This window comes from Procambarus clarkii, chromosome 50, assembly GCF_040958095.1.
Source record: "Procambarus clarkii isolate CNS0578487 chromosome 50, FALCON_Pclarkii_2.0, whole genome shotgun sequence".
Classification (NCBI taxonomy): domain Eukaryota; kingdom Metazoa; phylum Arthropoda; class Malacostraca; order Decapoda; family Cambaridae; genus Procambarus; species Procambarus clarkii.
In genome coordinates this window covers 14,977,078-14,992,443 of record NC_091199.1, presented here as the reverse complement: position 1 = coordinate 14,992,443, position 15,366 = coordinate 14,977,078, and the positions used below count along the sequence as shown (strand labels likewise).

Sequence of the window (15,366 nt, the reverse complement as noted above, 5' to 3'; positions counted from 1 at the left end):
TCTGGTAATGATAACATGTTATCACTCTGGTAATGTTATCACTCTGGTAATTATATCTTATAAACTAATTTTACTATAGGTACTCTCAGTCTTTTCATATAGAAGCTACATATATTTTACCACAGTATACAGACATTAGCTTCAGAATTATAATATATAAATTTGAATACAGTAATTATAAAAAAAAAATTGAATAACTTAAATAAATTTAGTCCTAATCTGCTTAACTTTCTGTAACTGGTATCTTTTCTATAAAGCCTGAAACATTGCAATTACTATTTACAAACAAATTAAATGAATTAAAGTGTATTATCATATTTTAAAATACTTTTACATATTTTTTTTATTTCTAGCTTATATTTCAATAGGAAAAATACACAGGCAGAAAGTCTACTAATTTTAAAAACAATAAATCGTTTATCATTAATTAAAAACTAGAATAAAGGAACTACAGAAGGCCAATTGACCCATACATATACAGCCATACATATACCTGAGGCTGCTTTACCATACATACGAGGCAGCTCCAACACTGCCATACACCATCGCGTGTGACAAATGCTATAGTGCCCTTATCCTAACCTTCCAGAGGACTAAAAAACGCTAAACGGGACAATATGCCAATTTCGCGAGCCACTTCCACTTTCTAGTACGACACTTTTTGGTCTTAGGTCAAAATGCAACGTACTATTAGGAGGACGAGTTGGATGGACACAGATATGGCTGAAAACGAAGGACAGATGCCTCTATCGTCAAACTCTGCAATTGGCCAGACAACATTCTCGCTACTAATATTCAAAGTACAGTATGCAGAGGGCAAGACCTCGTATAGACCTTGAGGAAAAGTATCCTCAGCTCAAACTTCATAAGTGAATATATCCTAAGGCCCGAAGATGAAGCAGCTGTGAATATTCTTATGAATCACGGGGAATGCGACGAACTCAAGCCAGAGGACAAAAGAAAGAAAATCACTGTCCTACACTATTTGTGTAGGACAGATAGTGTAGGACAGTGCTAGACCCTGTGCTAGACTCTGTCATTCAGAAAAGATGAATTATGTGCTGTCAGCAGAAAGATGTCGGGTAAAATCTACTAAGAAGACCAAGTCCTGGTCACTGTAAAGGACCAAGTCCTGAGAGACGTGATCACGGTATTAGGGGCGTGTTCCAACACAGGCCTTACACCCCAGAGCCCCTCAGATACTTCACATATCAGAGACTTGACCATCACAACAATGGCTGCCAACGCCCAGTGAGGTGTAGGGTCTGCAGCCAGCCTCACAACACTAAAACATGCAATGATAAACACAAGGTCAACCAGGTAGTGCAAGCCAAGTGCCCAAACAGCCCTAAGGCGCACCACACCGGGAACCTGAGATGCCCTGAAAGGCTTAAAAAGAACCGAAATAATATCCCCACGTCCACAGCAGCAAAGCAGAATTCTGAACCCACATACATGCAGTTACCCTGCCAGAGGACTCCCCCCAGGTGGAGGGAGCACGTCAGCTATCATAGAGGGCGAGAAAGTCTCCGGCCAGGACAAGGCGGGGCACAATAAAATAGCCTAATGTATTCTTTTCACCTGGATGGATGACAACAGGTGTCATCTCCTTTTGTAGGAGAAAGGTTGACTTTCCCTGTAATCAGGAAAAGTCGAAATTCCAGTTTGGCAGCAAGATGCTGCTTCTGTAAAATTCCGCTTGTTGCATCTAGCCAGGACACCCAGGCGCGGGTGTCATCCAGCCAGGACACCCAGGCGCGGGTGTCATCCAGCCAGGACACCCAGGCGCGGGTGTCATCCAGCCAGGACACCCAGGCGCGGGTGTCATCCAGCCAGGACACCCAGGCGCGGGTGTCATCCAGCCAGGACACCCAGGCGCGGGTGTCATCCAGCCAGGACACCCAGGCGCGGGTGTCATCCAGCCAGGACACCCAGGCGCGGGTGTCACAGTTCCTGCCAGTAAGATCCAAAAAGTAAACAGAACCAAACCAGCACAGCACATAACACACCTGCCTATAGACACACATCAAAACCGGAAGTAACGCTCCCATACAATTAGACACCCTCTGGTCAATTCTTAAAGCCAATGGTCTAAACCATGTTAGAGAAACACGTTATCACACAATCCACAGACATTCAGAAGACAATTGAGAACAACCTTTGGAAATTCCAACAAACAATATTATCACCTTCAGAAAACTGCCAGCCCACACAAGCCAGGTAATTAAGCAGAAAGTACAGAAAGTGATTTCTTAGAGTCAAATATCCTCAACGTACAATATACACGAAGATCCTCAACTCCGATTTCAGCTTGGCGAGTTCATCTGATTACCTCCATGGATGTGATAGTAATATCAACATGTTCCAACGACCAACAGGACTACAAATCCTACAATGGAATGCAAAAAATTGCAACACTTGCATTGCATAGCAGCAAAGACAGGCATGGACATCCTGCTACAACAGGAGAGCTTGCACCCAGACGGATTAGAACCTATAAGCTCAGGTTATCGAGGCTTATTTTAATGGGTCAACGGACAGTCCAGGGGCTGCGCCATGTGAAAAGTGACCTGATCGCCAAGCCCATACTCAGCCCACCTGACTGGGGCCGGGGACAGAGGTTATAGAAGTATCCATTGAGCTAAGACAACAAACTTGAAGTGTTTAATGTTTATAGGTCTCCACTGTTATTTGAACACGCAACCACCTCGAACACAATACATGGTGGTGATTGCAATGCTTATCATCACATCGTCGCCCAGTGGCACTGGGCGACAATACAACAAATGAGGCCGGCACGTAGCACCTTTACTAGACCCTAAACTGGATCCCATCTCATGTTGGAATTCCATTAAATAAGCTGATGAAACCGCTAATTGGGTAACTCGTCATCTAGTGATCCACAAACAAATCCAACCCAGCCTAGAGTACATAAAAACACAATCACCAAAAAACTTACCTCAACAAAGCCCACCTACAACAGAGAGTAGCAGAAGGTAACAGTAGCAGAAGGTGCGGCCTCTGCAATATGGTATCTTCACGCCAAGCTAAATAAGTTAAATATTCCAAAAGGAATCCACAGGGGAAATAGCAGATCTGTTAGATAGACTATGTCTAGGTTACAGATGCAACTGGGAGATTAGTGAACCCAGAGAGAACACATCTGCCAAACAATCACAGAAAGGCCACTACTTCACTATCTCCTGGAATGTGAAACAACTAACGACCTTAGAAGAGCTTTAAGAGTCCCTGAATCTTGCAGTAACCACCCTGATGCCATCAACACTGTCACTCTTCTGGTCACAAGATGTGTCCAGCAGCTGGACACCCTCATAGACACTGTCAAGCAGTACCCTCCCCTGCAAGGGCAACCAGATTGTAAGGACTGACAATGCAAATGTTCACTAGGCACAGTAAACAGCACACTAGGACCAAAGGCCTCCCAGTGGCCAGGAAAACCTGACCACCTTGTAACTATCCTTTCACAACCAAAGGTCACATTCACTCCAAACATCTAACATCTGTGGCAGCTGTTTGGCATGCCACCTCTTGGAGTGGCTCAATCAATCAGTCACTCGAGTGTAATAAAGTGTAGACCTCTCGTCGAGGAGATGGACCCACGTACACCACAACACACCCACCTGGCTGTCTGCTTCTTATCCTTAGTGGCGTTACTTCCGGAGCGATCCATGTTGGTGATCACTGTATCGCTACAGAGCTAGAAGAACGACGACTGTTCCCTGCTCACTCACTTACACAACTGGAAACTTGGCCGACCGTGGAGGCTTAAATACTAGGGTGTCCTGGGGATGCCACTAGCTTCTAGACGTCCCAATTCAATTGTTGTTGTTGTTTTAGATTCAGTTTCTCAGAACAAAAAGTTCCAAGTAGCACGGGCTATGGTGAGCTCTTAGTAAACGTATCTGGCACAGGAGCAGGGCTGTAACTGGTGCAATTCAATTCTAAAATTATTCATATATGGTTGTACATTTATAATTTAGTTTCCACAGAATCTTAGTGCATTATTAAAAAAAACAAAAACAATATCTCTTCTTAACTTATAATAAGTTTACAGGCAATAAACTACATATTAAAAGAGATGTCGCAGCTTAATTACCATACCTGAGCTACATCAAACATACTCTATCTTTGATTGTTTCAAGCTTAGATTAGACATATATTACATGAGTGAATTTGGGTGTATATAAGTAGGAGCTGCTACGTGTGGACCAATAGACTTTCTGTAGTTTCCTGAATTGTTAGTTTCTTATGTAATATTGTGAGCCCGGAGGCTAGTACAGAGATACTGGAATATCTTAAAAAGATAGACAAGACAACTAAAGTTGTTGTTGTTTTAGATTCAGCTACTCGGAATTTTTCATGTAGAAATTTATTTTTAATTTCAAAATTTTCATGTAGCACGGGCACCGTAAACAACTGAAGCGCTAGAAATGTTAGATATAGCAGCGAGAAGGAACAATGTGGGAAGGGAGACGGAGGAGTCAGATGAGTGAGAGGATGGAATAATACTGACGGAGAAACCCCAGGGTTTCTAGACCTCGTACCTATACGTAGCTACGAGGTGTAGCTCCTTAGACACAGAAGGAGGAAGTTCAAGTTCGTTTATTGAGGCTTTGAAATGCATCTCAAAGGGATAGAGTAGCTTAGGCTATTTCTGCCTTCGTCTATTTAAGATCCCTCAAATGGATCACAAATTAATACAGTGCACAACTATTAATCATATTAATAATGAGATAATGAGGATGGATATCAACTTTCAAAGAATTGGGGATAGACTTTCAGAGATACTTGTAGCTTCGGCGATTAGACTAATGAGAGGATGACCTAATGAATATCAAGTGGAGAGAGAGAATGTTAAGACATTAGAACAAAAATGGATATAAAGTTAGAGTCATGTGGATCCCTTCACATGTGGGAATACTGTTGAATGAGATAACGAAGAGAGCCTTGGAAAAAAACTCTTGTCGATGTTGTATGTCAGAAAATTTTGAAACAAATAAAGACAATAATCAAGATGACCCAAGAGGATGAAGAAAACGTTAAGAGAACGGTAATAGTGGACAGCAGTGACACACTTAAAAATTATGCAATAATAAGTCTACTTGGAAGGATTCAGTTTACATGAGATTAAGATTAGGATACAAATATATCTGGCAATACGGTGTTGATGTCAGTGAAAAAGATAAGGAGTGGAAATTATTTAGTATGCCACATAGAAATAAGTAGTGTACCACATCAAATTGTTTGGATTTGTGATAATGGTATGATAGAATACGTAGGAGCTACAAGCACTTTGCCCCAAGAGTGTAACACTTATATGCTGTGCTTACTATATTAAACTTCAATGTTAAATGTGATTCTTGTTCAGTGATGTGTGGATTTGTAATCACTGGATTTGTGTGCCCCTTGAGGGACTTGAAGTAGAGGGGGGGGGGATAAAAAATAGCCTAAACTACTCTATCCCTTTGAGATGTATTTTATTGTCTCAATAAACGTACTTAAATTTGAACTTTAAATGTACAATACATGTTAAAGTATACAATAAGGGAGCATATATGATATCCTTGTGTTTTAATGATATATTGTATGATGTCATTCAAGAATAAATTGCTTTTTAATACCAAATAGAGAACCGTTCAATTCCATCTTGCTCACCACGTGTACATAGTGTTTATTAATCGTAGGACCTCCTAAACCCTAAAGGTGTTCATTGCCTAACAAAGGTTTCGCTAGGCTAGGTGTTGCAGCATACTTACAGGTCTAAATATATAAGCACTCTTACATAGGTTCAATCAAAATAGTAAAATCCTAATGTATGTACAGAGAGATGGATAAATTTGTCAAAGGGATGTCCAAGAAATACTATGAATGAGATAATGAGAATGGAATTGAACTTACAGAATATTGGGGATAGAATTTCAGAGATAAATGTAGCTTCGTTGATTAATAAGAGGCGTGAGAGATTAATGAATAAATTCTCTCACTTCAACAGACGGCAGTGTCCAAGAAATGTGTAAGTACTTCATTCATAATGATGTGCTGCCCGAAATCTTATCGAAGTATCCAAAATTTGCTTACTGTAAGTAATGCATGCACATGACTGTAAAGCTGCCGCCCAGTTGGGTGGGTGTGGAGCACATGACTGTAAAGCTGCCGCCCAGTTGGGTGGGTGTGGAGCACATGACTGTAAAGCTGCCGCCCAGTTGGGTGGGTGTGGAGCACATGACTGTAAAGCTGCCGCCCAGTTGGGTGGGTGTGGAGCACATGACTGTAAAGCTGCCGCCCAGTTGGGTGGGTGTGGAGCAAGACTAGTAACTGTTTGACTCACCATAGATGTAAAGTGCCTTGTATAGTGACTGTTGTGAGCCTCTTGTTGAATCACTTGTGACACAAAAGATTATTGATGTGTGTATTGGTGTGGGTGATTAAATATGTATGTGTATGTATATATGTACACGTATGTATATGTACATGCATACATGAGTATGTGTACATGTATATATAACATTAATAATTTTGTAACTAGCGTCAAAAGATTGTTATTTGCTTAGCTAAACGAACTAGAGGGTTCAGTTCCTGAACCGATTATGTGCCTCTGTAATCCTTTACACCACCGCCCACGGGATGGGTATGGGGTGCATAATAAAGAAATTGAATTCAACAGACGGGAAGAAATGAACAATGTAAGATAAAGTATCCTAAAAGAGCATATATATATGAGTGTACAGAGCTCTGGGATCGTAGTCTTAAGGGCCCGGGTTCGAGTCCCGGCCGAGGCAGAAACATATGGGCAGAGTTTCTTTCACCCTGATGCCCCTGTTACCTAGTAGTAAATACGTACCTGGGAGTCAGACAGCTGTCACGGGCTGCTTCCTGGGTGTGTTGTGTGCAAGTGTTAGAAATATATGTAGTAGATATAATAGAAGAAAAATAGATTAGTTATAAAGCCGGGTCCAAGAGCTAATAGCTGCTCTCTGCAGACACAAATAGTAAATACACACACAAATGATTTGGTGTGATTTATATATTAATAAGCCCCACACCACCTCCACCTTGAGGTTATCTTGAGATGATTTCGGGGCTTTAGTGTCCCCGCGGCCCGGTCCTAGACCAGGCCTCCACCCCCAGGAAGCAGCCCGTGACAGCTGACTAACTCCCAGGTACCTATTTACTGCTAGGTAACAGGGGCATTCAGGGTGAAAGAAACTTTGCCCATTTGTTTCTGCCTCGTGCGGGAATCGAACCCGCGCCACAGAATTACGAGTCCTGCGCGCTATCCACCAGGCTACGAGGCCCCAGCTCTCACTTACGGCAATTTACACACGAGAATTCATAGCTTAAAGATAAATGGTTCACATATCACAGTTCATATTGACACGGATCTATTAACCGCTGTCGATTAAAGCAGCGTCTGGGATGCTCTCGGACGCAGGTTCGAATCCTCGTCACGGCCCTTGTGGATTTGTACACAGATCTATGTAGAGAGAATAAGGCAACGCTGCAGATTGTAATGTGATTGATAGCTCATTGTTCTCATTTGCATACGAGTCTCCATCATGTCTGGAAAGTGTGATGATTGATTGATAAAGATTAAGCCAGGTGGCACGGGCATGAATATCCCCGTAAGAAATAGGTGTGTTGAGGGATAGTTGGATAGAACAACTTAGAACACTTTTTGGGATGGGAAGGGACCAAGTGGACGTCAGTCAGGGCCAAGCCTCCTGTTTATGGGGGTGACACACTTTACAGGTGACACACTTTACAAGTGAGTCACTTTACAGGTGACTCACTTTACATGTGACTCACTTTACAGGTGACTCACTTTACAGGTGACACACTTTACAGGTGACACACTTTACAGGTGACACACTTTACAGATGACACACTTTACAGGTGACACACTTTACAGGTGACACACTTTACAGGTGACACACTTTACGGGTGACACACTTTACAAGTGAGTCACTTTACAGGTGACACTTTACAGGTGACACACTTTACAGGTGACTCACTTTACAGGTGACACACTTTACAGGTGACACACTTTACAGGTGACACACTTTACAGGTGACTCACTTTACAGATGACACACTTTACAGGTGACACACTTTACAGGTGACACACTTTACAGGTGACACACTTTACAGGTGACACACTTTACAGGTGACACACTTTACAGGTGACACACTTTACAGGTGACACACTTTACAGGTGACACACTTTACAGATGACACACTTTACAGGTGACACACTTTACAGGTGACACACTTTACAGGTGACACACTTTACAAGTGAGTCACTTTACAGGTGACACACTTTACAGGTGACACACTTTACAGGTGACACACTTTACAGGTGACACACTTTACAGGTGACACACTTTACAGGTGACACACTTTACAAGTGAGTCACTTTACAGGTGACACACTTTACAAGTGACACACTTTACAGGTGACACACTTTACAAGTGAGTCACTTTACAGGTGACACACTTTACAGGTGACACACTTTACAGGTGACACACTTTACAGGTGACACACTTTACAGGTGACACACTTTACAAGTGAGTCACTTTACAGGTGACACACTTTACAGGTGACACACTTTACAGGTGACACACTTTACAGGTGACTCACTTTACAGGTGACACACTTTACAGGTGACACACTTTACAAGTGAGTCACTTTACAGGTGACACACTTTACAAGTGAGTCACTTTACAGGTGACACACTTTACAGGTGACACACTTTACAGGTGACACACTTTACAGGTGACACACTTTACAGGTGACTCACTTTACAGGTGACACACTTTACGGGTGACACACTTTACAGAGAGTGTATGCCAGGACGGACTGTTGTATGCTAGTAAAGTGTCACCTGTAAAGTGTGTCACCTGTAAAGTGTGTCACCTGTAAAGTGTGTCACCTGTAAAGTGTGTCACCTGTGTCAGGTGACACAGAGAGAGTGTAAAGTGTAAAGTGTGTGGCATACAACAGCCCGTCCTGGCATACAACAGCCCGTCCTGGCATACAACAGTCCGTCCTGACATACAACAGTCCGTCCTGGCATACAACAGCCCGTCCTGGCATACAACAGCCCGTCCTGGCATACAACAGCCCGTCCTGACATACAACAGTCCGTCCTGGCATACAACAGCCCGTCCTGGCATACAACAGTCCGTCCTGGCATACAACAGCCCGTCCTGGCATACAACAGCCCGTCCTGGCATACAACAGTCCGTCCTGGCATACAACAGCCCGTCCTGGCATACAACAGCCCGTCCTGGCATACAACAGCCCGTCCTGACATACAACAGCCCGTCCTGGCATACAACAGCCCGTCCTGACATACAACAGCCCGTCCTGGCATACAACAGCCCGTCCTGACATACAACAGCCCGTCCTGGCATACAACAGCCCGTCCTGGCATACAACAGCCCGTCCTGACATACAACAGCCCGTCCTGACATACAACAGCCCGTCCTGGCATACAACAGCCCGTCCTGGCATACAACAGCCCGTCCTGGCATACAACAGCCCGTCCTGACATACAACAGCCCGTCCTGGCATACAACAGCCCGTCCTGACATACAACAGCCCGTCCTGGCATACAACAGCCCGTCCTGACATACAACAGCCCGTCCTGGCATACAACAGCCCGTCCTGGCATACAACAGCCCGTCCTGACATACAACAGCCCGTCCTGACATACAACAGCCCGTCCTGACATACAACAGCCCGTCGTGGCATACAACAGCCCGTCCTGGCATACAACAGCCCGTCCTGGCATACAACAGCCCGTCCTGACATACAACAGCCCGTCCTGACATACAACAGCCCGTCCTGACATACAACAGCCCGTCCTGGCATACAACAGCCCGTCCTGGCATACAACAGCCCGTCCTGGCATACAACAGCCCGTCCTGACATACAACAGCCCGTCCTGACATACAACAGCCCGTCCTGACATACAACAGCCCGTCCTGGCATACAACAGCCCGTCCTGACATACAACAGCCCGTCCTGGCATACAACAGCCCGTCCTGGCATACAACAGCCCGTCCTGACATACAACAGCCCGTCCTGACATACAACAGCCCGTCCTGGCATACAACAGCCCGTCCTGACATACAACAGCCCGTCCTGACATACAACAGTCCGTCCTGGCATACAACAGTCCGTCCTGACATACAACAGCCCGTCCTGACATACAACAGCCCGTCCTGGCATACAACAGCCCGTCCTGGCATACAACAGCCCGTCCTGGCATACAACAGCCCGTCCTGACATACAACAGCCCGTCCTGGCATACAACAGCCCGTCCTGACATACAACAGCCCGTCCTGGCATACAACAGCCCGTCCTGACATACAACAGCTCACGACTCACAACTGATGCCGTCCGAACACGTTCGGAACAAGTGCATCGTTCACGTCCTCTGTTCGAACCACAGTTCTATAAATGCTTCACCCACGTCTTTCATATACAAATAATCGCCAGCAGAACCTCAACACCTATGCCTAACTATACATAAAAAATTTATGTATAAAAATATTAATTTATATATGAGAACTAACCAATTTTTATTACACAGTATGTTAACATTGACGAATGTGTCCGGGGAGGCCGGCCGCTGCTTGAACCAGCCTAGTGTGAGGACGGGTTGTCTGGGGAGGCCGGCCGCTGCTTGAACCAGCCTAGTGTGAGGCCGGGTTGTCTGGGGAGGCCGGCCGCTGCTTTAACCAGCCTAGTGTGAGGACGGGGTGTCTGGGGAGGCCGGCCGCTGCTTTAACCAGCCTAGTGTGAGGACGGGTTGTCCGGGGAGGCCGGCCGCTGCTTTAACCAGCCTAGTGTGAGGACGGGTTGTCCGGGGAGGCCGGCCGCTGCTTGAACCAGCCTAGTGTGAGGAAGGGTTGTCTGGGGAGGCCGGCCGCTGCTTTAACCAGCCTAGTGTGAGGACGGGTTGTCCGGGGAGGCCGGCCGCTGCTTTAACCAGCCTAGTGTGAGGACGGGTTGTCCGGGGAGGACGGCCGCTGCTTTAACCAGCCTAGTGTGAGGCCGGGTTGTCTGGGGAGGCCGGCCGCTGCTTTAACCAGCCTAGTGTGAGGCCGGGTTGTCTGGGGAGGCCGGCCGCTGCTTGAACCAGCCTAGTGTGAGGCCGGGTTGTCTGGGGAGGCCGGCCGCTGCTTTAACCAGCCTAGTGTGAGGACGGGGTGTCTGGGGAGGCCGGCCGCTGCTTGAACCAGCCTAGTGTGAGGACGGCCGCTGCTTTAACCAGCCTAGTGTGAGGACGGCCGCTTCTGTTGCAACAGTGGTCAACCCAGCTTCTGTTGCAACAGTGGTCAACCCAGCTTCTGTTGCAACAGTGGTCAACCCAGCTTCTGTTGCAACAGTGGTCAACCCAGCTACTGTTGCAACAGTGGTCAACCCAGCTTCTGTTGCAACAGTGGTCAACCCAGCTACTGTTGCAACAGTGGTCAACCCAGCTACTGTTACAACAGTGGTCAACCCAGCTTCTGTTACAACAGTGGTCAACCCAGCTACTGTTACAACAGTGGTCAACCCAGCTTCTGTTGCAACAGTGGTCAACCCAGCTACTGTTACAACAGTGGTCAACCCAGCTTCTGTTGGAACAGTGGTCAACCCAGCTACTGTTACAACAGTGGTCAACCCAGCTACTGTTGCAACAGTGGTCAACCCAGCTACTGTTACAACAGTGGTCAACCCAGCTTCTGTTACAACAGTGGTCAACCCAGCTACTGTTACAACAGTGGTCAACCCAGCTACTGTTGCAACAGTGGTCAACCCAGCTACTGTTACAACAGTGGTCAACCCAGCTACTGTTACAACAGTGGTCAACCCGGCTTCTGTTTCAACAGTGGTCAACCCGGCTTCTGTTTCAACAGTGGTCAACCCAGCTTCTGTTGCAACAGTGGTCAACCCAACAGTGGTCAACCAGTGGTTGTACTTGGTGTAAGGCGTATTATCGTGGCCTTATAGTGGGTGTCCTGATATCCTTTTTCTCTTCCAATCTTCCTGTAGATAACAGGGTATTTAAGATAGCATTATATCCAGCTATAAGGTGGATTAGGGGCCAGATATCAAGAAGATATACTGTGGCCACACAAGAACTATTACAAACTACGCATTCATTGTTGTAAGTGTTTATTATTCACCCCATACTTGTCCTCACCTCCCCCGCCCCCCCTTGTGTTAGCTGGGGACTCTACCCATGCCCCCGGTGATGCAGGAGGGGTCCCTATCCCCCCCCCTCACCACACACGGTGGGGTCGTTACCTCCGCCCACACACCACACAGGACCTGTACCCAAGATGCATTATGTATTGCAGCCATGATTGCATATATGTATATATGTCAGATGCCCCAAGAATCTGTCATCCAGTTGCTGACCGACAGATAGACATATTTCCGTTTTATCTATGTCTGTTGATGGTAATGTCTGTCTGTTAAGGTTTGGAGGTTAGACATTTGAGGGCTATCATCACTCAAATTTTCACAGTTATGCTGTTGGGTACATGCCCAACATGGATGGGTCAGAATTAGCATGAAGGAAAAGATTGATATTGTGTATACACACACACACACACACACACACACACGCGCACACACACACACACACACACACACACACACACACACACACACACACACACACACACACACACACACACACACACACACACACACACACACACACACGCACACACACACACACACACACACACACACACACACACACACACACACACACACACACACACACACACACACACACACACACACACGCACACACACACACACACACACACACACACACACACACACACACACACACACACACACACACACACACACACACACACACGCACACGTACACACACACACACACACACACACACACACACACACACACACACACACACACACACACACACACACACACACACACACACACACACACACACACACACAGGGAAATGGCTACTGGAGTTTAACACCAGTAAATGTAAAGTTATGGAAATGGGATCAGGTGACAGGAGACCAAAGGGACAGTACACAATGAAGGGGAACAGCCTACCTGTAACGATTCGAGAAAGAGACCTGGGAGTGGATGTGACACCTAATCTAACTCCTGAGGCACATATAAATAGGATAACGACAGCAGCGTACTCTACACTGGCGAAAATTAGAACTTCATTCAGGAACCTAAATGAGGAGGCTTTTAGGGCGCTTTACACTGCCTACGTGAGACCCGTCTTAGAGTATGCCGCGCCATCATGGAGCCCCCACCTGAAGAAACACATAAAGAAACTGGAGAAGGTTCAGAGGTTTGCGACGAGGCTTTTCCCAGAGTTACGAGGGATGGGATATGAAGAGCGTCTGAAGGAACTGAACCTTACGACACTAGAGAAAAGAAGGGAGAGAGGAGATATGATAGGGACATATAAAATACTCAGGGGAATTGACAAAGTGGAAATAGATGAAATGTTCACACGTAATAATAACAGAACGAGGGGACATGGGTGGAAACTGGAAACTCAGATGAGTCACAGAGATGTTAGAAAGTTTTCTTTTAGCGTGAGAGTAGTGGAAAAATGGAATGCACTTGGGGAACAGGTTGTGGAAGCAAATACTATTCATACTTTTAAAACTAGGTATGATAGGGAAATGGGACAGGAGTCATTGCTGTAAACAACCGATAGCTGGAAAGGCGGGATCCAAGAGTCAATGCTCGATCATGCAAGCACAAATAGGTGAGTACACACACACACACACACACACACACACACACGGTGGAGTCATCACCTCGGCCCACACACCAGGCACCCCCCCCTCCCCCTCCCCCCCTATGCTATGGGGGGGGGGAGGGGGGAGGATTGAGGCTATAGTCCCCCTCCCACACTTGGAAGGGGTGCTATATACCTCCCCTTCCAAGGGTTATATAGTCGTAATGGCTTGGCACTTTCTCCTGATAGTTCCCTTCCCTTCGCATTTTTCTCTGCCTCGACCGGGAATCAAACCCGGGCCCATAGGACAACGACCCCCCGAGCTCTTGCGTTAACCCAACAATGTGCAAAGTGTTGTTATAGAGTTAAGATTACTGGTAGTGTTAGAGAGCGAGGGGGGGGGGGGGGTAAAGGGCGGGAGAGACCCGGGAACCGCCGGGTACCCTTTCTAGTCTGCAGACATAGAGAGAGACAGACTGAGACAGGTATAGAGACAAAGAGAAACAGTTGGAGAGAGAGAGAGAGAGAGAGAGAGAGAGAGAGAGAGAGAGAGAGAGAGAGAGAGAGAGAGAGAGAGAGAGAGAGGGGGTAGAGAGAGAGAGAGAGAGAGAGAGAGAGAGAGAGAGAGAGAGAGAGAGAGAGAGAGAGAGAGAGAGAGAGAGAGAGAGAGAGAGAGAGAGAGAGAGAGAGAGAGAGAGAGAGAGAGAGAGAGAGAGAGAGAGAGAGAGAGAGAGAGAGAGAGAGAGAGAGAGAGAGAGAGAGAGAGAGAGAGAGAGAGAGAGAGAGAGAGAGAGAGAGAGAGAGAGAGAGAGACAACGAGAGCCAGAAACAGAGGGAGAGTCAGACAGAAACAGACAGACAGAGGGACAGGTGAGAGTGACCTTACAGGTGACAGAAGGAGGTAGCTGACAGCAACAGTGTTAAGGGACCTGGTCTCTCCCCTCTCTAACCTCTCACTCTCTCCCCTCTCCTGTCGTCTGCCTAGCCTCCCCCTCCCCCCGCCCGGCCACACCCACGCCACACCCACGCCACACCCACGCCAGACACACCGTCAGCGCCACACCCACGCCAGACACACCGTCAGCGCCACACCCACGCCAGACACACCGTCAGCGCCACACCTTCTTTGAGATGGACCAGATGACACATCCTGGATGGTTAGTGTCTCACAATGGTCCCCCCTCACTTAACCCCTTCCCCCTCACTGTAACCCCCTTCCCCCTCACTTTACCCCTTCCCCCCTCACTTTACCCCTTCCCCCTCACTGTAACCCCCTTCCCCCTCACTTTACCCCTTCCCCCCTCACTTTACCCCTTCCCCCTCACTGTAACCCCCTTCCCCCTCACTTTACCCCTTCCCCCCTCACTTTACCCCTTCCCCCTCACTTTACCCCTTCTCCCTCACTTTACCCCTTCCCCCTCACTTTACCCCTTCCCCCCTCACTTTACCCCTTCCCCCTTTAACTTTACCCCTTCCCCCTCACTTTACCCCTTCCCCCCTCACTTTACCCCTTCCCCCTTTAACTTTACCCCTTCCCACCTCACTTTACCCTCTTCCCCTTTTTGTATATTGGTACTACATTAGCCGTCTTCCAT

The 15,366-nt window shown here is 46.7% G+C and overlaps 2 protein-coding genes across 2 annotated transcripts; both read left to right on the top strand.

The window, feature by feature from the left end:
- The first annotated feature begins 677 nt into the window (after positions 1–677).
- LOC138351658 (germ cell nuclear acidic protein-like) lies at positions 678–1,977 on the top strand. Its single transcript, XM_069303668.1, has 2 exons — positions 678–826; positions 1,713–1,977. The coding sequence occupies exons 1-2, from the start codon at positions 678–680 to the stop codon at positions 1,975–1,977; spliced, it is 414 nt and encodes a 137-aa protein (XP_069159769.1).
- Positions 1,978–2,098: 121 nt separating this feature from the next.
- LOC138351657 (uncharacterized) lies at positions 2,099–12,000 on the top strand. Its single transcript, XM_069303667.1, has 3 exons — positions 2,099–2,220; positions 3,263–3,378; positions 11,363–12,000. Exons 1-3 carry the CDS (start codon positions 2,099–2,101, stop codon positions 11,998–12,000), a joined length of 876 nt encoding a protein of 291 aa, XP_069159768.1.
- Positions 12,001–15,366: the final 3,366 nt, after the last annotated feature.

Excerpts from the sequence above, each read along its gene's own strand:
- LOC138351658 (XM_069303668.1), top strand. The coding sequence starts at position 678 with ATGCAACGTACTATTAGGAGGACGAGTTGGATGGACACAGATATGGCT. Across the intron at positions 827-1,712 it reads TATGCAGAGGGCAAGACCTC|CCAGGACACCCAGGCGCGGG; the intron begins GTATAGACCTTG and ends TGTTGCATCTAG.
- LOC138351657 (XM_069303667.1), top strand. The coding sequence starts at position 2,099 with ATGTTAGAGAAACACGTTATCACACAATCCACAGACATTCAGAAGACA. Across the intron at positions 2,221-3,262 it reads TGCCAGCCCACACAAGCCAG|TAACCACCCTGATGCCATCA; the intron begins GTAATTAAGCAG and ends TGAATCTTGCAG. Across the intron at positions 3,379-11,362 it reads CCTGCAAGGGCAACCAGATT|TGGTCAACCCAGCTTCTGTT; the intron begins GTAAGGACTGAC and ends CTGTTGCAACAG.